The sequence below is a fragment of the Bactrocera dorsalis genome, chromosome 1, assembly GCF_023373825.1.
Source record: "Bactrocera dorsalis isolate Fly_Bdor chromosome 1, ASM2337382v1, whole genome shotgun sequence".
Lineage (NCBI taxonomy): Eukaryota > Metazoa > Arthropoda > Insecta > Diptera > Tephritidae > Bactrocera > Bactrocera dorsalis.
The window spans coordinates 107,871,054-107,897,410 of record NC_064303.1 but is presented as its reverse complement, the minus strand read 5'-3'; the positions used below and the strand labels follow the sequence as shown (position 1 = coordinate 107,897,410).

The 26,357-nt window shown below is 32.9% G+C and overlaps 1 protein-coding gene across 2 annotated transcripts; it reads left to right on the top strand.

Annotated features, from left to right (window-relative positions):
• Nucleotides 1–518: 518 nt before the first annotated feature.
• LOC105222372 (protein peste) lies at nucleotides 519–26,214 on the top strand. 2 transcript variants are annotated; one of them, XM_029548725.2, is made up of 7 exons: nucleotides 519–1,162; nucleotides 14,411–14,737; nucleotides 23,043–23,351; nucleotides 23,418–23,633; nucleotides 23,718–24,018; nucleotides 24,479–24,758; nucleotides 24,826–26,214. In XM_029548725.2, the coding sequence occupies exons 2-7, from the start codon at nucleotides 14,612–14,614 to the stop codon at nucleotides 25,232–25,234; spliced, it is 1,641 nt and encodes a 546-aa protein (XP_029404585.2). In that variant the 5' UTR covers nucleotides 519–1,162; nucleotides 14,411–14,611; the 3' UTR covers nucleotides 25,235–26,214. The 2 variants fall into 2 exon arrangements, with proteins under 2 accessions (XP_029404585.2, XP_049301905.1); XM_049445948.1 differs by lacking the exon at nucleotides 519–1,162 and adding an exon at nucleotides 14,196–14,337.
• Nucleotides 26,215–26,357: the final 143 nt, after the last annotated feature.

Here is a 26,357-nt window from a genome sequence, read left to right as displayed (position 1 = left end):
TTAAGTAACAGAACTACATATGTACATATATACGCCTTCAAGAAGACACTATGATATTTTAGGAATGCAGAAGATAAAAAAACAACGACCGGTTAGCGGAAGACTGATCGGAAAGTATATGATTGTATGTACATATTTATGTACAACTCAAAAATAAACATATATGTGTACATATGTACATTCGTGTATAATTAAAAGCATGATTAACGCAGATATACTCTTGAAAAACACGTTTTGAGCACAGCAAATGATGTGACGTGAAAACCGATCAGCCGACGCTTGGGAATCAACAACCCAACAAAAGAGAGAGCGGCACTTGAAACATTTCTGCGCCTTGAAAAGTAGACAGCATATACAAATTTCTATATATATATATACATACATATATGTATTTAGAGTGTATGCATGTAACAATGTGTGGAAGTCAAAGTGGTGCGCCAGCCTACCAATAATCTTAGAGTTTCGCTCTTGACTCTTGACGTTGGCTATATGGCAGACAGCAGTTGCAATACCACACACGCTCTGCGTCACCATCGTGTATTGGCTTGCCGAGCGCTAACCGCTCTCTAAACGATCGAGTGTTGAGTTTTGCAGCGATGGTTCAAATTAAATACAAATTGTTAATAACAAAATAGTCGAAATATTACAGTCGCGAGCGTGTGGTCGCTGCAACGTGAATTTTCAATGAAAATTTTGCTTGAAAAAAGTTAATCAAAATAAATCGCGTCTAACCGAACTAAATCTAGAGTGCTGCCGTGCGACGCCGTGCTTGTAATATGAAATAAACAAGTGGGAAAATACGCCTGTGTCTACGCAGCCAAACGCATTTTACATGTACAGTGGTGGCGAAAGTGTACGCAAAGTGACAAAGCAAGAAAATAAGTAGATTATAAGTATGTAATGCAAAATTGTGATTTTTCTTCCGCAAGTAAGAAAGTGACAAATTAGTAAAAATATTTAAATGTATACATAATATGTATATAAATGTATATATGTTTATATACACATAGCTATAGTGAAAAATGTGCATTCTAAAAAAGTACATAAAATGAAAATAAGTGTATATATATAAATAAATATGACTGTGAACTTGTGTGTGGAAGAGTGTCGAAAACTCAAAGGAAATACACAATAAGTATAAGAAGAAAAGCAACAAAGAAAAGTAAGAAAAATATAATGCAAAAATATGTGAAAATAGCAATAATATATGTATATATAAATAAGTATATATTTATGCTGCCCTTGAGTATGTGAAGCTCATAGTAATTAAATAAAAATAATCATGTATTTGATTATAAGTATGCGAATAAGTAAATAAGTATGTATGAATGTAGGTGTGAATTCGCTCTCAGTAATCCGCAGCACTCACATTGCAGGCAAATTCAGCTTTTAACATCAAAAAATATAAAATATTCTTTGATAACAAAATTTATATACATTTCAATGAATGAAAAAAAAGAAATAATCGGCAAAAAATTATAAAGTAATAAGAAATACAAAAAGTTGAAAATTCCATAGCAAATATTCAAGAAATTTGAGCGCCGAAAAACTTGTTTATTTTCGCTGTTAACTTAAAATGGGTGTTAACTTCTTTCAATTGTTCATATTTGTATTTGTGTGTGTTAAATAGTCTAATAAACATATTGTGAATGTGTGTGGCTTCATTAACGCACAGACGACACTCATTGCTGTCAAGTAACAAAAAAGTCAGACGAACATTATTCTACATAAGTCTGTATATATGTATATTTACACATTCAAATACGCATATTTACATAAAAAAGTGAACCTGATTAACACTGTTAATTTATTGAAAAAAAACATATTAAGTAGAATATTCGTTTTAGAAGCAAATAGATGAAAGCAATACATAGGATATACCCAGTACTTACTTACATGAAGATATAGTATAGTATGTTCATATGTATTTGAATTGTAAGTGATCTGATATATCAGTAAAAGCTTCTTCGAACAGCTATTACAAAATAAAACAAGAAAACAACTGCACAGAAGCTAACGGGTGATCCAAGTAGAGGTACCTTTTACAATAGCCTTTTATTGACAGATCACCCGTGAGTCATCTTATTTTTGTTGAGTATTGTTTGGCATTTCATCGTGCAACTCAACTTATGGTCAACATAATCGGCCTACTGACTGTACTATTCGTAATACCATCATCCATCTTGAGACCCTGCATTCATAATTGGAAAATATTCGATCGAAAACACCACGTATAGCAGGCGGTGAAGAAAATATAACAGCCGTGGCTGAGAGTGTATACGAAGACTGGAGAGAGTTGATTCGGGTCGTTCGCAGCAAGTCGGACTGACTTATGGAACGACTTGGCCGATTTTACGTCGAGATCTTAAGTTGGAAGCGTACAAAATACAGCATGTTCAAGAACTAAACCCGATCGGGCTTCCCAAGCGACAACGTTTCGATCTATGGGTTAACCGTCAATGACGACCGTTATCACGTCATGATAACCGACTATTTGACGCCCGAAATTGAAGCTCGTAATCTCGGTGACATTCAAACATATCTTAAAAAAATAAATGCCAAAGAATGTTCTTTCGAATGATAATAAACATTCATTCCCCGTTAAATTTGAAGTTTCTGTGTTTTTTCTTTAAAAAAAAGTAGGGAACTTCGAAATGGATCGCCCTTTATAATTATAATAATTGGCTTCGTCTTTTCCCAATTGAAAACATAAACTGAAATCAGAACCAGAAGTAGAGCTAATGGAGGCTGCAGAGTAAACGCCTAAAGCCGAGTCGACCGCATTTACACATTAACGCAGTAGGCACATTCGCGCTTGCTATTGCTTTTATTTGTTGCAGCAGAAACCTCGACAGATATTTGGAAAATGCTGCCAAGTTAACAGTCCTTGCCGAATACATATCTGGGTCCTTTTTGGTTGCTTATACCCGACAGTCGTGGAAACCGAAAAAGGCCTAAAACCAAAGGCTTTCCCTAGGTCTGCCAAGATCGATTTCTTCAGTCCTAAACTGCCTTTTATTATTTTTTCAGATTCTTATGGTAGCTATGATATAGTATGAAATTTTGACTCATTCATTTAAAAACGGATAAAAAATGCGTTATTCTCAAGATGTAAATATTTAAAAAAATTTAAATAAATTTAATTTTTACGAGTCTTTGGTTTACAATAACTGAAAACACTTTATTTTCTTGCATGCACGAAAATATGTATACATACATAATATGTATATCATTGATCAGTACAGCACAACGTCAACCACCCTGTAACGTAATTTACTTTCTAGCTCAAATATATTTTCTCTCACATGACGAATTAGTTCACAAAGGTCAATATACTACTTTGCCCGAAATTGTACATTGATTTTCATTGACTTTCTGCTACGAAATTAGGTATACTTACATATATACATATGTGCAATGCACTTGCTTGTATATGAATATGTATACATTGTACAATATGTATGTACAGTTGTATTATAAAGCATATGCCGATATAAATTAATTTCGTGTTGTGTATACTTGTGGACTCTTAAATTGACCGAAAACAACAAGCAAAATTGTCTCATAACATTTGAATAATACTTCTTTAATTAAATACGCCGATATAGACGAGAGTTTGTATATCAATTTATATATAATTCAGGGAATTGAACACTTAGTGTAAATTTTAGGGAGGAACTGACTAATTTAGTGGCAAAGTTGGTTATGGCGCCAATTAAATTATAAAAAAAAATTTTATTTCTTGTATGTAAGTTTTTGGGGGCAAAGTTAAGTAACAAGTCAAATGTCATAGGCCACAGTCTCATTCCGCTTAATTTTCTACATGTGAAAAAAATCTTAAGGTTTGCGACAAAAGCGACAAACATATGTATGTGTGTAAGTAGGGTCTTTATAATAACATAATTTATTTAGCAAAAGCAGCGGTATTGTGCAAAAATGGGTTATAACTCATTGTATAATCGTCATTAGCTTATTTGTATTGAAACAAAAATTTTTTATATGATCATACCAACTTGTGTGTTTTCAAAACGATATTTCCAGAGCCATTCATCGACTTGAAATTTTACGCGACTTTCGTAGTTACATTTGCCAGATGTTGATCAATGGATTACAATTATAGTTAATATTGGGTAGTCGAAAAAGTCTTTTCGTATTTTGACAATAGACGCCGTTGCAATCGTATATCTCCAGTGTTATATATAGTGTTGGAAATTTAACCAAAAAAACAATTAAATTCGGGGAAGTCGAAAAAAGATACAGCTGTTCAAAAATTAGTGAAAATAACGAAGAAATTCGCTATATTTTGAAATTTTTGTATAAAAAGGGAAGAGTGCAACCAATGAAATTTGTAAAGTTTACGGAGACGATGCTGTATCAGCACAACACTGGTTCGGAAATTTTGATTTACACTGACGAAAGTTTTACAGCAATGGGATAACGTCTCCAGTGGAAAAATGACAAAAAGTGGTCGACCAAAATGGTACTTATTTGTTTATTTATTTACTATTATAAATATAAAAAAATAAGTTGAAGTTTGCTTAGAAATACGAAAAGACTTTTTCGATTATCCAATAATTACCATATATGTATTTGAAGATACCCTGAGGTGTAAATTTTAACCCAAAAAAAAACTTTTTGGGAAGCCGTCAAAAATTAAAATTTTTACTAGTCCTGCGATCATTAAATATCATTTAAAGTGGTAATAAACCCTTTTGATTTTGGATTTGTGATAATTGATTGTTGAAATGGGGAGGACACCGGAGATCTATCCGGAGATTTATTTCCAATTCATAAGAATCTATGATTTTTCAAAATTAATTGCCGATTAAAAAGTACATTAGATTCTGCAAATTTTACATTTCTAATTTAATTATTAAATAAAATAGCTCTTCAAAAAATAAAATAAAAAGTCACAGAAAAATGCGATTTTCCTCGCTAACAAGTGGTTATCTTAATCATAAATAAAACAAAGGAAAGCATTGTTCTGTTCAAATTCTAAAGGTTTGTACGGGCGTTCTGAGTCTGGCGACAATTGACTAGTAAAACCCCGCCATCATTACGAATTTAAATTAAATTAAAAAGTCTCCAATGGGAGCAAAAAATATAACAATGTTATATATCGGCTTCTCTTGTTTGCAATTATTAGTATGTATGTACATATACATATGTATGTAAAGACATATGTTACAGAATATTTCAAATCATATCTCACGTCTTTTAAATTTATTGGTTTTAATAATGAAATAAAACTTGTAGTAATACAATTTGAATTCATATGTATATTTTTCACTCACCTTTCAGTCACCAAACTTTTCAAATTCCGTGTACGCTCTCTTTGTTCTGCATATGTGTACATATGTATTGTATATGTATGCCGCTTCCAACGCGTCGCTTGCTTTTTCATCTACGCCGGCTGTTACCACTATTTTTTAACACTTGAATTAACCACAATTTTATAGTTAGCCAACTGAAATATTTTTCTACAATGCTCTTCCGGTTTGTTTATTTTCACATTATTACACTTTGAACATTAAAAAAAGAATCTTAATATAGAAAATACTCTAGTAAACACAATATTATTTTCTCTTTCGCTTTGTTTTATATTCGCGCATTGCTGTCACTAACATATGTATGTATGTACATATGTATGTAGTCTATTCCGATTTTAATACAAATACTTTATTCACAAAACAAACAAGCGTATACACTCGCATATATTTTTTACGCTCCACTTCCATTGTTTTAGCAAATAATTTTGAATATTGAGCAAATTGCTTTTTTTTATTTTTTAGATACATATATGTATGCATATAAACATATTAATGTCTTTCTACAACGTACATACATACATGTGCATGTATTAAGAGGCGATTTTATTTCTATTTTCAAGACCATCATCAGAAGAGATCGAGCGACAAAGCAATATTGTAATGCTGAAATAAAATATAAAAAAAATAATATCAATATAAAATTTAATGAAATTTCATAAATTTATTCGTGCATGGTTCTATAGAAATAAGAATCTTATCAATAACTGCAGCAAAATCAATTTGTTTGACGTTTTGCAGCGCACATTTCAAGCGAAGAGAGCGCAAAGCTAATAATTTTCAATTGGCTGAATTAATTTGCAACTTGTGCTGACAATCAGACAAGTTCAATAAATGCGCTATAATATATGAGCGGGTAGGTTAAAACAAAAAAAATATATATATACATATTTACAAAAACAAATACAAAACATTGTATATAGATATACTTACATATATTTCTATATAAACGCTAAAATATATGTTTAACCTTTAAGGGAGAACCAAAAATTTAAATTAATTTTGCTTTATATGTAGGTCTTCGTACTCGTTACACATACTTACATATGTATTTACATACATATCTACATAAAAATATGCATATCAATATTTTACATATCGTCACCTGAAATGCAAATTAACGTAACAACATTTTCAGAAATTTACAGTGGCATGAATGAAACACGGAATAAAATGGAACATGAGTGAAACAAAATATTAATATTGGTTAAAACTGGTTTATATATGACCGCAGAACCAGAAAATGTTGAACATATTTAAAATTATGTATATAATTTGAAGTAGTGAAGCGTAATCAATAAGACACTCAATTCCGAATTTTTTTGATGATACGTTATTTTGCATTTCAGGTGACGTTATACACATATGTACCTTTTGTATGCCTTAAATAGAATTACGCAAATTCGAATTGAAATAAATTAAGCCCAATAGACCTTGACTTTCAACTACTTATGTACTTATTGCATATACTAATAACACTAAAAACTAAGTCATAAAGTCCCGGTTTTTTTACGCCTTTTTGACATTTCGAATCGCTTCGACTTTAGATTTTCCCGATTGGACAACAATTCATCGAAATTTTTTATTCACTAGAGAATTTTAATTCGGGAGATACATATTTAACGAGTTATTTAAGGAGTTACATGGGTTTACGGGTTTCAAAAAATCGATTTTTTCTTCTTCTTATTAAATTCTACAAAGAATATAATACTGTCCTTAATTTTCAAGTTGATCTGTGAAATAGTGTAGGAAATACAGTCTTGAGAACTTGTGCGCTTGAGGCTAGCAAGGCTAGCCGTCTTTAAACGCATTTTTCTCGAAACCGTTTTTGAAGTCAGTTGGCAAGATTTAACGAGAACTACGAAGGATTTTTTCCGATCAAAAGAATTTGAAAAAAAAAATCGCAAAATTTTCACTGAAATTTTCATATTTTTTCAAAAAATGTATGCCAAAAATACAAATTTCAGTTTTTTTCTTCGTGCAATTTTTTAATTTTACTACATGCTTAGTGTATGTTTGTAACAAAAAAAAATTTTTCAAAAATATTTGATTTTTTATAAGAAAAAAATGGTTGAAAAGGAGCTGGGTTTACTCAAGGAAATCCATGTAATCTCTTAACAGATATTAATTAAAATTATTCAGTTGTAATATGAAATTCTGACATAAAAATTTCCGACTGCGCGATCAATAAAGTACTTTTACATTTTCATATTATTTTAAGTTTTGGATTCGCTTGATCCCGTTACCGATCGGCGGTTATCCGAAAAGAAGTTATTGGTTGTAGAGAAAGATTTTTTTGCTTAAAAATATATAAAATACAAAAACAAAAAAAATCCTGTAAATAAATACACCAAATGATTTAAGGTCGAGTTAAAAGTTAATATTTCGCATTATGCCGCCTTTCCAAAAAAGTATTTTTTCCGAAGAAATTTACATTTCAAGACATAAAAAATTTATATAAAAAATTCTTATTCCTTCGGTCATTAACTGACCAATATATCTTAAAAGGTTGTGTAAAAACTTCTAGTCGTTCAGCCCAGTCGTTCCGGAAACATTTTCTTCAAGGCGTTTAAACTTTTAAAATCTCTTACAAATACGCTCATATCTCCGAAACTATTCGTTTGCTGAAAAAGCTCGAAATTTTCAGTTAATGTTCTCAAATATGGGCAATAGATACTTATATATTTTTTATAATTCACAAGTGGAGATAAGCCCTTTTATTATACTCGTAAATTAATATTAATTTTTGGAATAAGCCGTAATTTTTTAAATTTGTAAATACCGGAACTTCAAAAGTTGTTCGGTACCCTTACCCTTACCATTTAAGCATAGAATGTACGAATAAGTTTAGACAAAACTGTAGCCTTAACAATGAGCTTACTTTTTGGCAGTTGCCAAATTTTCATTTTTTACGCTTTTTCGCTTGCCAATGATTGTCTGTTCTCCTTATTATTCTGGAGCAATTCACAAAATTAATTTTAAAATAAAAAATAAATATAATAATTTGCATATTAAATGCTTAAATGAATGAGAAAGCTCGACTCATGACTCATTATGAAGCCACATGCAAACAACACCACACACCAATTCGGTTGTTCATGATCTCAGTTCAATTGTGTAGGCTTATATAGTACATATTTGCATAAATATTGGCATACATAATCACATACAAGTACATAACCTATACATAAGTATATATGTAGATTTAGCAGACTTTTTGGAGTTCCAAAAGTTTTTAGAAGATCACTTTTGTAAAATCAGTCCTACGGTTTTTTGTGTGTAGGCGTGCCGAGTCATACATAAATCACTTTTGTTTACTGTTCATGTTTTTACTTGCCTTATGGCGACAGTTTCTTCGGAACTGGTTTGACTACTTTCAATTAATCGAATGTCTCGTCGCAAATATTATATGCAAGTGCGTTTTAATTATAAATTGATAATGTATATTTGTGTAATACATAAAAACAATTTCAATAACATTAGGGTGGAACTAAGCAAATTACAAAGTTTCCTCCAATAAACGCTTGTAAGGAGCGTTATCTAAAATTTGCAAAATTCACTATAACACTGTAAAACAAGTAAGGAAGGGCTAAGTTCGGGTGTCACCGAACATTTTATACTCTCGCACAATAAAGTGATAATCGAGATTTCATTATCCGTCATTTACATATTTTTTTATTTTGCTGTAAAATTATTTAGAATTAAATTCTGAGAGATTTACCGATATTTTCGGTGAAAAATTAGGTTAGGTTAGGTTAGGCACTGAGTTTTTCGTGTTCGATATAAGGGACCTTGAAAAGTTATAGTCCGATCACGACAATTTTTCCACAAGGGATACCTCAGCTCAAATACCGTATTTGTGTAAAGTTTTATTCCGCTATCATCATTGGTTCCTAATGTATGTATATATTATACAGAGAAGGCATCAGATGGAATTCAAAATAGCGTTATATGGGAAGAAGGCGTGGTTGTGAACCGATTTCACCCATATTTCGTACATGTCATCAGGGTGTTAAGAAAATATTATATACCGAATTTCATTGAAATCGGTCGAGCGGTTCCTGAGATATGCTTTTTGGTCCATAAGTGGGCGACGCCACGCCCATTTTCAATTTTTAAAAAAAGTCAAAAAGTGCAGCTTCCTTCTGCCATTTTTTCCGTAAAATTTTGTGTTTCTGACGTTTTTTGTTAGTCGGTTAACGCACTTTTAGTGATTTTCAACATAACCTTTGTATGGGAGGTGGGCGTGGTTATTATCCGATTTCTTCCATTTTTAAACTGTATATGGAAATGCCTAAAGGAAACGACCCTATAGAGTTTGGTTGACATAGCTGTAGTAGTTTCCGAGATATGTACAAAAAACTTAGTAGGGGGCGGGGCCACGCCCACTTTTCCAAAAAAACTACGTCCAAATATGCCCCTCCCTAATGCGATCCTATGTGCCAAATTTCACTTTAATATCTTTATCTATGGCTTAGTTATGACACTTTATAGGTTTTCGGTTTCCGCCATTTTGTGGGCGTGGCAGTGGGCCGATTTTGTCCATCTTCGAACTTAACCTTCTTATGGAGTCAAGGAATACGTGTACCAAGTTTCATCATGATATCTCAATTTTTACTCAAGTTACAGCTTGCACGGACGGACGGACGGACAGACAGACATCCGGATTTCAACTCTACTCGTCACCCTGATCACTTTGGTATATATAACCCTATATCTGACTCTTTTAGTTTTAGGACTTACAAACAACCGTTATGTGAACAAAACTATAATACTCTCTTTAGCAACTTTGTTGCGAGAGTATAAAAATATATATGTATATGTATGTACATTAGGGTGTGTCATTCTGAGGCAACCTTTTTTTTTCAACTGAAAAACAGGCTCCAAACTTTAGAAAATGTGTAAAAAAAGTCAATCAAAAGATGAGCTCTTAATATTAATATTAAGAGGTGGCTATTTCAAATTTTCTGTTTTCGATATAAATTACATGGAAAAAATCATTTTTTTTGTGGTGGTTATTGTGCGGAGGTTTTATATGTACACGCGATGGCTGCCAGTAGGGATGGTAAACTCGACTCCGATTCTACTCGAGAATCGAGTTTTCTCGTTAAATAATCGATTTTTAAAAATCGATCTTAAGTAGTCGAAGTGGATTAAGAATCGGTTCTTGACATTCGAAAAATCGATTTTTTCTTCTTTTCATTAAATTCTACAAATAATAGAATAGCGTCCTTAATTTTCAATTTGATCCGAGTAATAGTTTCGGAAATATAGCCTTGAGAACTTATCCGCTCGAGGCTAGCAAGGCTAAGTGCGCCGTCTTTAAACGCGTTTTTTCTCGAAACAGTGTTTTTGAAGTCGTTTGGCAAGATTTCTCGAGAACTACTCAACCGATCTTCATGAAATTTTACACAGGTCTTTGAGATACACAAATTTTCACTGAAATTTTCATTTTTTGTAAAAATGTTTGCCAAAAAATCAATTTTTAGTTTTTTTCTTCGTCCAAATTTAACTAAAACACATATTTTTCTACTTCAGATAATCCTGTAAGGAGTTATCCTGCCAACGCGGGCATACCTATTTTTCGAGGGGTCATCGGATATGGCGTCGCAATGGCCGAGTTTGAAATATTTTTTTCCAAGTCTTGGCTAAGTTAATCAGAACTTAACTGACAGATAGTTGCTAAGCATACATTGAGAAAACGACCTTCATTAGGGTCTTTTCATTTTACTAAACATTTTCGAACACGTGTCAATTTTCAAATTTGGGTTGTAGGTTAGCAGACCGATCACATCTAATGGATTTTTTTTTATAATATACCGCTCTGCAAAGCATTACTGCGTACTTTATTAAAAAACACACGACTCATTGCATAATTTCAAAAGGGTTTCTCATGAACTAATTTTAATTTGTTGCAAGTTATTTTTTATTGTTGCACTGGGCTCCCAAAACTGCATAAAAGAATGTTCTTTATTTAGTTTGTGGTCACTTGATGAATAATACCGTAAATATTTGGCGTTATACGATAAGGGCAGAATAAGAAAACTATTATTAGAAAATTCTAAAGCTAATTTGGTTATACATACATATGTATATGAATATCAAAGTATTTAAAAATAGCAACGCCTACAACTATGTGCACAAACACAAACATTTACACATAGTTGCATTAGATTTCACTGATTGAATAAGGCTTAGACGGGAGTCTATTGCTCACTGATGAATTTGATACGTCATACATATTATATGTATAATATATTTGTACGTACATATGTATGTTTTTCTACATATTAATGTGAATGAACTAATATTTACGTAAATGATCCATAATTTTTATTTGTTTATTCTGCATATTGCCCACGCTTAGCTCTAACTTGAGTCAGTGTTGTGATCATATTTCCTCACAAGAAATTCTTAAATTCTCTTTATTTACCCTCTCCAATCGCCAGTTAACCACTTATATGCGAACAACAATTTTATAAATCATTATTTGAGAATATTTACAATATGTAGAAGCTATTAAATTTCACTGTTTATAGGAACTGTCCATACTAATAACATTCTTGATTCCTTATTTCTTTATAAATAAATAAATACTTTACAAAAACGCAAGTCAGCAACATTCGATTGGAACAAAATCGAAACCAAAGACAAGATAAATAGAGTGCTATGGGCTTGCTTATTAAACTGTAGGTTTTTGAGGTGTGATTGAGCAGACATATTCAAGGAACTTAAAATGGAAAAGTTCTTTTATTATATATTATTTATAGGAAATACAATTCCTCTGGAAAAAAAATTATTGTGCACTCTCCTAATTGATAAATTCCAATACACTACTAGGTGCTAATGAGCCAATGTGGTCCCTATTTGGAAACATGGATCCAAGGGCCTTTATCCTGTGCCTGCCGATTAGCAGGTGTTCTGGTGTGTCAGACTCCAAGTTGCAGAAACGGTAATTCACACAAGAACCTGGGTCTATGTTAAATAAGTATTTCTTGAGCTTACAATGGCCAGTGTAGAAGGCAACAAGTAGCCTGAGTTTTTCCCTTAGGTGGTTGATTGCATATTTAAACCTTTTAAGGTTGTAACCACACATTAGACTCTTGGCATGGCCTAGGAGTTGTTACCAATGCTTCTCCCTACCTACTGGTTCATCATTGCGAAGCAGATTCTTTATGTTGTGGGGATAAACCAAAATGAAAGATTACCATGTTCGGAGAGGACAAGCTCATCAGCAATTCAATCCGGGCTATACCTTTGTGACCTGGCACCCAAATAAGGTGCACTTGGCTATATTCTGATAGACTACTCTGTTGTTCTATACACTCCTGCATCAATAGCGATTTGATCTCGCATGCAGAAATCGCTTTGAGTGACACTTCGCTATCGCTTAGTATAACTATACGTTCGTTGCATTGTAGGTTTAACTCTACACACCGACTTATAGCAAAGACCACTGTTTCGAATATGCTCGGAAAACTATCCATAGTTATGAAGAGTTTTGTACGTGGTCCTGCAACTCCTGCGCCAATTTTCTCCGACGTTTTCGAGCCGTCGGTGCATCACTTGATTGTACTGTCCTTAAGCAGTAGCTCGAGAGTGGAAAATACCTGAACAGGGTCTATTAAGTCTGCCACACCCAGAAGATAACGTTGGAGATGCTTTTTCCGAAGAAGTTGCTAATTTATCGGAACTGCCGATATCGGACTAATTTAGCATATAGCTGTCATAGAAACTGACGTATTGAAATTGAGCCATTGAATGGAAAACCTTTTTATTTGACGAAATAAATTCACGAAATTGGACACAGTTACTATCCCAGGCAACGCTACAATCTTGTTCAAATTGGTGCGCTATACGAAGGTTGCCTTTTAAGTTGCGAGATAAATGAACAAAAAGTAATATTAATCATCGAAAATCGCTTTTTTTGTTTGAAGTATCTCTAAAGCATACGAAATTTGTCTTGGACTGATCTACGACCTCGATTGAATTCTCTAATAGAGCTTCATCGTCAAAAACTTAATAAAGTTCATAGATTCACTACTCACTGAGTGAAAACAAGTCGAAAGTTGTAAAAAATAATCACGCGAAAATGTTGCGATTGAAATTCATTTTTTGTCCGATATGAATATTTTAAGTTACTGTAGACAACACCAATAGCGCTCGTATGGCAAAACGTCAACAAATGTCAAATGTGATAAAGTTGTGAGTTGCCCGATTGCAACACTAGGTTTGCCAAATCCCGAAATATAAACGGTAACCTACGAACCATATATGTAAGTACCACTGGCCGATAAGTAAAATCAAGAAAAAGGCGTTTTTATACCATTTTGTGCTATAAGAAATACAGTAAGGATATTATAGCTTCTATTTCTAGATCTTTGGGTTTGTGAATAATTAAATTTCACGTGAAAGCCACCACGCGCTAGATCAATATCTATATTTGTATATAGTTTTTCTGTTTATGTGTTTTTGAAGTTTTATCTAAAATCAAGCTGATTTTGCAAGTAATTGTGACAATAAACGGTGATGTCAAGCATTTTTTTCGATACCTACAAGCATACACACCTATTGTTTGTGTAAATATGTTATGAAAACATTTTTTTTTTATTTTTTTACTGATTATACTAGATGAATCATACTGGGAGAGTTGATAGTTGACACAAGACCATTTAAACCTTTTCGCCAAACTTACTCATACATACATATAGTGATGAGAACTTGACTCTCGCACCTCAAATATTTAAATATTAAATATGTACGTCTGTTGGTGACATTATCGCGCACGCTGCCTCGGTAAGTCCAAATGCTTATCGGAGGAATTTCGACGACTACACATAATTGCTGATAAGCATGGCACTGTAAAGCGATCGCACAGCTCATTTGTGCATGTAGCGGCGCTAACGAACAGTGTATATTGTGGGAGTCGAACGAACGGACGCGTTTCGCGCCGCACATTATACTATATTTATTATTAAGACAACCATAAATACATACATATTTATAAAAGGTGCTTGTATTTTATATAAAGTTTTTATAAAGTGTCTAAAAAGTGTTTTTTTCTTCTCGCTTGTTTTTTCTAGTTTCTAAAACGAATTCGAGTTACATGTGATAAGAACCAAGACAGTTGTGCAAATATAAATACATACATACAAACGTAGGCGGTAACTTTCCGCGTATTGCCGTTGTATCGTTTATAACGCGTACGCAAATTGAACCGGCTCCAAATAGTACTACATTCAACTAAGAATCAGTGATTATATCAGGGTAGTGCTACCTGAAAGATGTCTGCTTTATACTGTCGCTACATTTGGCGACTCAGTGTCATTGCGCTGGGCGCACTCATCTTCACCAGCGGTGTTTACCTATTCGCACACTGGATTGATATATTCACGCGCATGCGTGGTAAGGTAAGTCAATCGAATGAAATTAAGTCAGGTATTTGGGTATATAAATACTGTTTGCGCAGGAATATGGTGAATTATTATAAGTAGTCCATATGAGAAGTTTATATAAATATCAATAGATTTACAGTTAAACAATTTTTAGGGGGTAGTCCAGTCTAGAGCCCTAAAAAGGCCTATCTTCGCCAATTTAGTCTGAGAATTAGGAAAAAGCAATCGAATTTCTTGCTTTCCGATTTTGTTAGAATGTATTTCAGTGTAAAAACAAAAATATCGGGCAACAACCCATGCCAAATTTCGGTAGCATATCTCGTCAAATAAAAAAGAAAAGTATATTGAAAAATATAACTACTTGGTTCCGATCATTTTGATTCTATGACAGCTTTATCCTATAGTGGTTCGATATTTGGGGTTCTGACAAATGAGCAGCTTCTTTGGGAGAAAAGAACGCAAAATTTCAGAACGATATCTCAAAATTGGAAGGAAACGTTCGCGTACATATAGCCCCAATCGAAGGGACTTCTACGAGTAGAGGCGATTCTAGGAACTCATACTATCTGAAGCAAAATAAAAAACGGCACCTTAAGCTGCAAATATTTGATGCGAAAGTAAAATAAAGTTTCTCCTAATATTTGCATATTATTTTTGCAAAATGGCGAACTTGTAAAAAAAAAGTTAAATTTTTTACTGACAAAGTAACAGTTTTTATAAAAAATATGAAATCACAGTTAAATTTTCTAGCGAAAACATGGTACAATCTCCTAATTTATCATATAGTGGCCAGATTTGAAAAATTCAATTTCGAAAAAAATTATTTTATTGATCTACGTACCTCAGCTAACTGACCCGAATGCTTCCAAACTACAGTAGATTGAACAAGAAAATATTTTTTCACTATTTTGGAAATTTAATAATGCTTGTAGAACCAAAAATTATACTTTAAGCTGACCATCCATTTTTTTTTTGCTTTTATTAAAATCTCAGACTGCCCCTAAGGTACTTTTTATTACTAAATAACCAAATGACGTTATACAAATGCAATTTCTCACTCGAAAAGCTTTTAAATGTTATCGGCGTAACATTGCTCGTATCATAACTGATTTGCGTGAAAATATGAACAGCTGCACATTTATCACAGAAAGGAAACTCTTATCAGTAAATTCGCACACCTGTGCCGAGCTACACTACGGTAATTTCCAGCAATTGCCCGTGTATTTTGTTTTCTCAGACATTTATTACGCACAAAGCCAAATATGTAGCCGTAAATGTTACTCAATCGGAAAATCATAATATAGAAATAATCTAACTGATAATGATAAAAGTGATAAAGTATAAATACTTAAAATTTATATAGTGATTCATAAAACTATATGTGACAGAGATATTTACCATCATATACTATATACTAATGTGTACAATATGTAATATTAGGAAGAGCCAAAAGCTAACCTAAAATGAAGCTATAGGTATATGCAGGGCTGTATTTTTAGCTTAATTTTAAAAGATATGGGTGAGCATTCCAAGTTTCCCATATGAAAAATATGATTAAAAATATTTTATTTTATATACCAGAACTTTTGAACCGATTATGATACATTTTTTTACTACGTATTTACCACACGGGGCTATTTTTCAATTAAAATGTGATTTTTTTTTTTAGTTAAGCTAAAAATTTTTTTACGTATTTATTCTGTGTATAACAGGTACATAACCCATAAATTCGGTGGGTCAGCTTTTATGGGTTTGAATTAGGCTTATTTTAACCCAAAAACTGTCATCTAGTTAAACCTCTGACTGAATTTATGCATTTAAAACTCACTCTAAACTCATCACTGCGCATGCAATTGTAAATGGCTAAGACCACCCTATAAACAAATATCTATCGCTTGATCGATTGCCTCATTAACAGTTATGATTCATGGTGAGGCAAAAAATAATCTTTGGAACTAAATAAATACAGGTGCCAACTTTGATTAGTAGTACTATACTATTGCCTAATTCGACTTTATTTTAGATAAGATAATTTTAAAAATGTTAACCTTCTAAGCAAATACTCATCTTAGGTGTCTTTGTTATAAATATTAAAATCCTTACAAGATTTTTAATTTAATTTTTCAATTAGTTTATAGAACTGCATTTCATTTTTTTGTATAAAAATATGCATTGAAGTTTAATTAACACAATTCAATTAGCTACTGTAATATTTTGAGAAAAAATATATATATACAACATTATTCAGAAAAACACAAACCGCATTAAAAATATAATTTACCTTAACATAAATGCTCTTGGATTCAAAGTTCAAGTTTTATGACCTAGTATAATGCTTTAATCGTGTATGATTTTAATTTAGACATATACAAACAAAACCTCCATTACTCTAGATCTGGATTTTTATTTTTGGCCATTTAAGTTCTGTTTAATGGGATTTTATTTCATTCACAGGTAGTAACCGGATTTGTTTTATTTCAATAACGTGATTGATGAACTTCGTGTTGAAGACACTATGTATAACATATAGACAACCACTTTTCTAAATACAGCCGGTACTTTAAGTGACCATGAACCAATTTTGAATTGCAAAAATTATAGAAACATATTTTCATAACAAAAAGTTGTTTAGATTACCTTTTCACAGCGGACCTTAAATTTAAGGGTTTTTATTCACATATGAATTTCAGAAATAGATATTTTTCAATATGCGAGTATACTTGTATATGTATGTGCATATATCAAGTTATCATTTATATATGTACATATTTGAGATAATTCTGTAAAAATTTGTTGAACCTATAGACAGTTTCAGAGATACGAGCATATATTCAAATATGTATATATGTGTATATACTGTAAATTTTTTCACTGAAGACCCCTTGTTTTAAAAAGGCTATTTTATGAAAACTAGTAATAGTATTTTTTGGAGAGTTTTGGATTTGAGATAATTTTAAGCAGAATAATCCTCCTCACCATCAGACAACTTTTTTTCGGAAGTCCGCCTGGGGAACGTTTACGCGATCAAGAGAGTCCAAAAATTTGCTGAGCATAAAAGTATATACAGATTTTGAAAATTTTGTCTATTATAATACCACTCATTTTATAAACTTTACCTCCCTTTAACATGCGAAGAAATTTGGGTAATCACCACCACTTTTATAATATTTTTACATATTCAAGGTTGATATTCGTGAAACCACTCACTTTGACTGCAAGATACGATTAGTCGCTGTGATCTCCAAGACACAAATTTATTAAGCTGGCCCATATCTACTAAGGCTAATTCACCGGGTTCGCAGAAAGTGTAGTAACCAAATGGTTCAACCTCATCTTTCTCTGCAACTTTGACAAGTTTCGTCCATTGCGGCTATGTGAACCTTGCTAGGAACTAGTAATTCCATAGACCTTTTGCATTCCACTCTGGGCCAGAAGGCTTTCGCAACCCCACAAGTGCTGGTTTCTGACCCACGTTTATTGAGCTGGTGCAAGTCCCATATGTAGATCCATCAACCGAGTGCACTACAACAGGGGAACCTGTTCATGTCGATCCTAATAGGAGCTGGGTGCGGGTGGTCTCCTTCTGCTTCAATACAGGTTTTTACACGGTCCAAAAGCATGCCGAACGAGTGTTTTAGCTCGTTGGCCGGTATGGCCGCCAGGATGCCGGTGCAAGCCTTTTGAATGGCCTCTACGAATGCATAACGCTTTCCTTTCATGGGCAAATGCATTTTTCCGAAAAGGAAAAACTCGCACGGTGCCATATCAGGTGAATACGGGGTGTGGTTAATAGTTAAATTTTGATTTTTGGTCAAATAATCGGTGACAAGCGTCGATCGATGAGACGTATTCTGAGCAATTTTTGGTCGTCAGCCAATTTGTGTGGAGCAAACCTTTCGTAAGCCCAAATGTTCGGTTAAAATGCGATAAATCGATGTTTTGGAGATTTTCAATTGCCTTTCCATTAATTTCAATGATGATTTCGGCTGATTTTTGATGAATTCACGCACGGTTTCGATGGAATTTTGGAATGGTGATCACGGATTTTGATTGGCCCACATGGTGATCGTCGTTTATGTCCTCACGACCACTTTGAAAACGTTGAAACCACTCGTACACTCTGCTACGGGATAGACAATCATCGCCATAAACTTGCTTCATTAATTAAAATGTTTCGGTAAAAGTTTTAGCAAATTTTAAAACAAAATTTAATGTTGGCTCTGTTCGAAACTCATTTTCGCACCGATAACACAAACATACTGACACTTAAAACGCAATAACTTCACTTCCAATCGATGAAATACCATGAAATTCTCACTGGACAATCGATAAAGATAACAGATTCGAAGGGACCAGTCGACATATAGCTGGCGCCACCAGGGGCGCTAGATTCAAAAAGACATGTTTACTTTGGTAAGCACTTTGTATGTATGTTCTGGTTTCTCAATTCCTATATTTTTAAAAGTGGATATCACGGAACGTGAGTAAGACTACCAAATATAGCCAATAATCACAAACGTTTCGTAGTATTTTATTTTTCCTTTAATGCCTACTATGTATATTAAATGTTTGGTCATAAATAATACATACACTTATTATAGCCCATTTTTTGTTTCTTTTTGTGATAAGAGTACCAAAAACCCAAGAAAAAGTGTTTACAATTAAAAAACTGATTCATTTAGTGCAAGTGTTTGTGCATTCATACACATTAATATATGTACATATGTATAATTACCGAATGGGTTCATCGTTGCCAGAACTCGATTGCATTGCAGGCCAATTTAATGTTTTTATATAAAAAAAAACCATACAAAATTAACTATTTTGCAGACAATGTTCAATTCTTTTTAAATACTCATGTGTATATCCTACAAAGACAATTTGCAAATTGAGCTCATCGTAATTTTTAATTAGCCTACCAACGGTTGAGATAAAAACCCAAAAATCAGTTTCGTTAAAAAAAATACATTTTCGATAAACGCCATAAATTTGTGCCTTAATGGAGCACACGTGTCGCGTATTGAAGTTAAGGAGGCCAAACTTCCGTTGCGAGTGACGCTTATATTCATAATTATTATATTTCTTTACTGTCTTGGGCACAGTTAAATACCTGCAGATATTGCCTTTTTAAATGCACTTATATATATGACATATGTATAAGAATATATATGTATATGGTCTTACGGAAATTAGTGGCTTTAATTCTGCAAAAGCTGAAAGAAAGATTAACTTGCGGCCCATGCGCCGATAACAAGTGTTTAATAGCCAAAGAATGATTCTCACAATCGCTATTATAAATATGCGAATCGAGAATTGTTATAGCTGCGTAAACACATTACGAGGTGTGTTTGTGGGTACATAACTGTGCATGTACTACATACATATGTATGTATTGTGCCAAAATGCTATTTTTCTTTGATAATGTCTTATCTTTCTGAACACCTGCAAAATTAGTGATGTGATAACAAATTGTATACTTAATGTAGATTTATAGGTATGTACATTTATTTTCTATATTATATATCGTATATATGTATGTATCTACATGTGTTTGTACTTTTGTCGTTTTTTACTCTTGGCACAAAAAAGTTCTTCCGCCATGAAAGCGCTTAATGCAAAGGTATTATAATGTGGGGTTTCCATAGCTTTAATTTACAGGGTTGTATTATATTTTTTAGCACCCGCACATACTATGAGAGTACATACATACATACATATGTATATAAGCATATAAAGGTGTTTCAACTACAATTTCATCATTATGAGGTTGTTGCGGTTTGGCGGCAAGCGCAAAAACAACTACACACTTACTTTTTAAAAGTAAACCGACCTCAATGAAAGCAAATATTATGAAAATAATTAGCGAAAATAATTGGAAAATTAAAAATGTTATGAAATAGAATTACATACAGACATAATCATATTTGTTATATCATAAAGAAAAAAATTTATTTTTATAATTTCAGTGTCATCGTAAATTCAACATTTCTCAATATTTTAAAATATATTTGCCATTATCGGCAGTATACCAACAAATTTGACCCGGACTCACTAAAAAAGAAAAAAAAAAATACGTTTTTCAATACAAATGTTTATTATTGTCTGCAAAATTGTTTCCTGAGTCAATGCAATCTTGCCAACGCTTAATCCATAGTTTCAAAAATGTTGGGTTTTTGCAGTTTCGGCACATTATTGGAGCGATATTCGGTAGATTGTTGGACAGTTTCGACATCATATTTATAAACCCACTTCTCATCATCAGTAACGATGCGTTTCATGAATTTAGGGCTCTCAGTCACGTTGTCAAGTATCTATTTTGCAATTTCTACTTGAAAACGTTTTAGGTTTTATGATAAAAAGTTGTATCAATTAAGGAAAAAGTTTTTAATCAACTCAATTTGTGTGTAAATGGCCCAGTCCGACTAAAATTGTATCAGACTGTGATATGAGAATACCCCTTAATATACATATATATGGACTTTAAGGTAAAATAATACTAAGTATTACAATTACCTCAAGAAAAAGTACCACTGTGCTATGTGAACACCCTAATTGACTACTAATATGTAAAATGTTACTGGTGTTACTGTTATCTCGAGAAAAAGTCCCCTTTTTGTAGTGAAAATGCATACGAATATATAATATGAAGTAATTTATAAATATAAAAAGCTTACACATAATTTTCGCATGTACATTGTGATAAAAAAATACCCGAAAATTGTAAATAAAACGCAAAATATTTAATTATTCATCAATATTTATTTTGTCGACTTCAAAGTAATCATTCTCAGATGTAATATACTTATGCCTACGTATAAGTAATGCCTTTTGCCTTTTTCCGGTCCTCGGAAACACTTTTTATAAACCTTTTTTGCAATGGCCTTCAGCTCCTTCAGCGAATTTTATTTTATCTCTTCGATCGACTGAAAACGGGTTCCATTCCGATAATTCTTGACTTGTTTGCATGTTAAACTCATAAGCTCATATCTCATCGGCAGTTATAATGCTCTCCATGAATGTGGGATCGAAATTCGCACGATCAAGCAAGTCCGAAGAGACCTGTTTTGGGTACTTTTTGAAAAAAATTCCGCTTTATCGAGACGAGTCGAGAAAGAACGCGTTTCATACCCAAAATATCCACCAAACTCATTCAAACGAACTCGCAAGAGATGTCGAGCTCTCTTACCATTTCTCTAACACTTGTCTGATGATTTTCAACCATCATATCCAGAACGAGGCATGTTTTCAACGATCTCTCGAGTATCTTTGACGGCCTTATGCCACTGGTAAGGTTGTGTTTTGATACAACCGAAAGCTTTTTCCAATATTTGCAATTTGTCCGTACACGAAATTTGTTTAGAAATACAAAATTTGCGATAAATTCTTTGTTCGATATTTTTTTCATTGTAATAATCGCTGTAAACAAACTGATTGACAGATCGCGCTCTACCAACTCAGAAAAATACGTTTCTGCGGAATAAGATTTACCTAGGGAATTTAACTACAATTTCCGGCTGCTTATTTGTCAGAATGTAAGAATGTTGTTCAAAGAAAACCGTTTCAAATTATTTGGCCACCAGTGTATGTATTTTTTAATAAATATGAAAGTCATTGTAAGAATTCAATTACCAGTTAATTAGAAATTCTTTGAATTTTCACATGACTTTATTAATTAATGAAAATTTTTTAGAACTACTTTGATTAATAATTAAAGATCATGTAATTTAATTGACAACATATGCACATACATATATTGTTATATAGATACATATTTCCAGGTATTTACATACAATATTTATATTTTTTTTCCATAATTTTCCAAGTTTACACAAAAATGCATTTGCGATTGAAAATATATGTATATGGACATTAGAAGTAAAAATGCCTTATCACTGGTTCAGGGGGTTATATTTTTCATAATTTGCCAGTCGACTGATAGTGTGTCAAAATAAAGTGCAATTCAATGTAATTGCACAGCTGCTAAAGTAACTTCAGTTGTAAACCAAATTTCATCTGAAGCGCTAATTCTAATCACAAATGTTATTTTATGACGACTAACTAATTTTATTCCCAATTTCGTCATTACAATTCTAATTATTCACCCATTTCCTGCTAGCTGATCGCTAACATCTTTCAAATGAATTACCCACCGGTTACTTATGTATTTCAAATGTAAATATTGAGCTACTATCATAGCGCTCCCACTTAAGTATATATTAAATTTTGTAATTATAAATATATATAAGTAATTTTGTATGACATAACTAAATAATATATTTCTAGTGAATACATTATTTATTGACATTTTCTATTTTTTCAGGAAATGGCTTTGAGTCCCAAATCACCCGCCTATGAAGGTTGGAAAGTTTCACCATTACCACTTAATTTTGATGTATATTTATTCAATTGGACGAATCCGGAAGACTTTTACGTTGGGTCCGGCAAGAAGCCACGTTTCGAGGAGTTGGGCCCATATCGGTTTCGAGAAAAACCAGATAAAGTAAATATTGTTTGGCATGAGAACAATAACACTGTGTCATATCGCAAATATGCTGCATTCTATTTCGATGAAGCGAATAGTAAAGGAAAACTCACTGATCGTGTAACCTCAGTAAATACAGTGGCGCATGTAAGTGCTTATTGTAAAGCCTATTCATTAACATTTTGCTAAAATTTTATGCTTTCTAATACACAGGGTGCCGCTTTACAAGCCATTAATGGCTCATACTTTCAAAAGAGTATATTGAGAAATGTTTTAAAAATGTATAGAGAAGAAGTGTCAATTACAAAAACTGCGAATGAGTGGATATTTGCCGGTTATAGTGATCCATTAGTTACAATGGGCAGTTTTGTATCTAAATTTGCTACAGATATTGTGGTGCCATTCGATCGAGTAGGCTGGCTGTATACGGTAAGTGCCATCGGCGAAAATACAACTAATTAACTGTTGTAAATAAAGAAAACTAATCATAAATTGTTTGATTGTTTCGTACAGCGCAACGACAGTTCAGTATATGACGGTCACTTCAATATACATACCGGCGCGGATGATCTGCGAAAAATGGGACAAATTAACGAATGGAATCACAAAACCCAAACCGTTTATGACGGTGAATGTGGACGTGTTAGAGGTTCAATGGGAGAATTCTTTCCACCAAATCTTGTACCGACAGACTCGATAGAAATATTTTTGCAGAATCTATGCCGCGCGGTGCCTTTGGATTACATTGAGACGGTGAAAATTCACGGAATCACCGCCTTCAAATATGCCGCTACTGAACGGGCGGTTGACAATGGTAAGTTGTGGACATACATAAGTAAGCTCATTCAATTAGAAGTTAAATTAATTAGAAGTTACATATTACATAGACTTTTCCAACCAATAGCATGCATAATAAATTATTGGCATACAATCAGCCATCAGTATTTACTTAATTGTTAAATGAAAAGCACTTACCACTTTTGTTTACTTATTTTTTCTGATTTAAGACTGATTAAAAACACCATATTTAATTATAACACTTAACAAATGAAAATAATCACATATTTAGAATGTTAAATAATTTTGCATTTATCAAAAATAATTGTTTCACTACTCTGCTCTCAGCTGTTTTGATCTGTTATGCCGCGATCACACTCAGTAAATAAAAGCGTAGAGTTTAGGGTTAGTTTACACATTCATACAGTTAGTTGTAAAATTATATGTATGTATATAATAATATGTATGCATTAATTTAAAATAATTAATTTTTTTAGGTACACTCTATCCAGAAATGAAATGTTTTTGCGTAAATGGAAAATGTGAAAAAGCTGGCATAGTGAATTTAGGACCCTGTCAATATAACTCGCCTACGTATACATCATTTCCACACTTCTACAAAGCCGATCCTAGTTATTTGGAAGCAGTCGAGGGGCTGTCACCTGATCCCTTAAAGCATGAATTCTTCATGACACTGGAACCGAATGGTGGTGTGCCCATGGACGTGGGCGGTGGTTTCCAGGCGAACTATCTGATGTCGCCCGTACCCGGAATGGCGTAAGTTTAATCAAAACTAAACCTTTACTTACAACAATTTAAATGTGTTCTTTATTTCTTTACACAGTCCATTCGACAAAATTCCACGTACATTTATGCCGCTCATGTGGGCCGAAGAGCGCGTACGTGTTACACCAGAGATCGCCAGCCAAATCGCCTTGGTACCACTAATCGTGACACTGGGTCAAGTGGTGACCGGCATTATGCTTGCCGTCGGTACACTGCTCATTTGTTGGTATCCAACAAAATATATGTCACAACTCTGCCGCGATCCGAAGAGTAAAAACGCGCTACTCAATCCAATTGTCAATGGCACAACGCGTTCGATAGCGCTAACGCCGCTAAGAAAGCCACAGAAAGAAGTTGTGTCACTGTTGGGCTACAACCAAGGTGGTGAAGTGCTACAAAACGATGTGTCGTTAAGCGAAAGCTTACTGCGACCCTCAATACCACGTGATGATGTGATAAGTAGATAGTATGTGTTATGTTTGTTAGTAGGTTCCATATGTAGTAATTTTTTTTCTTCAAATGCTCCTTGTCTGAGCGCCTGCCATTGTTGAATGCAACTAAGAGACCAAGCAAGTATAGCTTAAGTTTCTAAGAATGCAACTCTACTTACTTATCTATAGTATATGTATGTATGTAAATAATGAAATGCAACCTCATAAACAGTAATTAAAGTAATTTCTAGCATATAGACGTTATTTATATGTAAAGTTTGTATAAAACATTTTTTTCCTACATTGTCATTGTCACTTCCGCAATGGTATACATGTAATCAAATGACATTTGTATAACAAAATAATTATAAACAAATAACAAACAAAGGGAAAACACAGCGCAAAATGACAATTTAGTGCATGAAGCCACGGGAAATATAAATCCATATGCCTATTGTATTGCTTTATAATTAATTTTGCATTTCTTCAAAAACCCTTATGACTCTAAATTAATGTATCTGCATACCTACATACATTGTTAATTTATAAAACAAAAAATAATTTATTGGTATTAAAAATTAAAATAGTTTAATATCACTTTTCATGCTCCCTTATACCTTAAGCATCATGTCTTCATACAATAAATACATAAAAACCTACATATTCACATATAAGTGAAGTAGTCACTCTCTTCTCTAGTTTGTAAGGCTCAAAATCAAAAGTATTTTCACTTCGAACTCAAATTGTGTGCCCTTTCTTGAAATTAAAAACAAAAAGAAACAAAAACAAAAACAAATTATATTAAGTACAAAGCTGGTCTTTTTTTTAATATTTTCCAGTATACCGTTAATGCAAAGCTTTAAAAGCAGGCATGGCAAAATGTGAAAAAACTGGAACAGCAAAACGTGATAGGGTGAAAACTTTCCCGTATAAGAAACCAAAATATGAAATTGATAAATGTAATAAAATATTTATTACTTCAATAAAATGTAAAATGAAAATTGTAATATAAATAAGTATTGTTTTATTTTCACTTGTTTACTAAAGGAGGCGTTATGTCAATATTTGATAAAAAGTTAAAAACAAAATTTCTATATATTTTTTATAATCATTATATACCGCTCGCTTAGTAGTCGGATTCATGTAAGCAGAAAAGTCG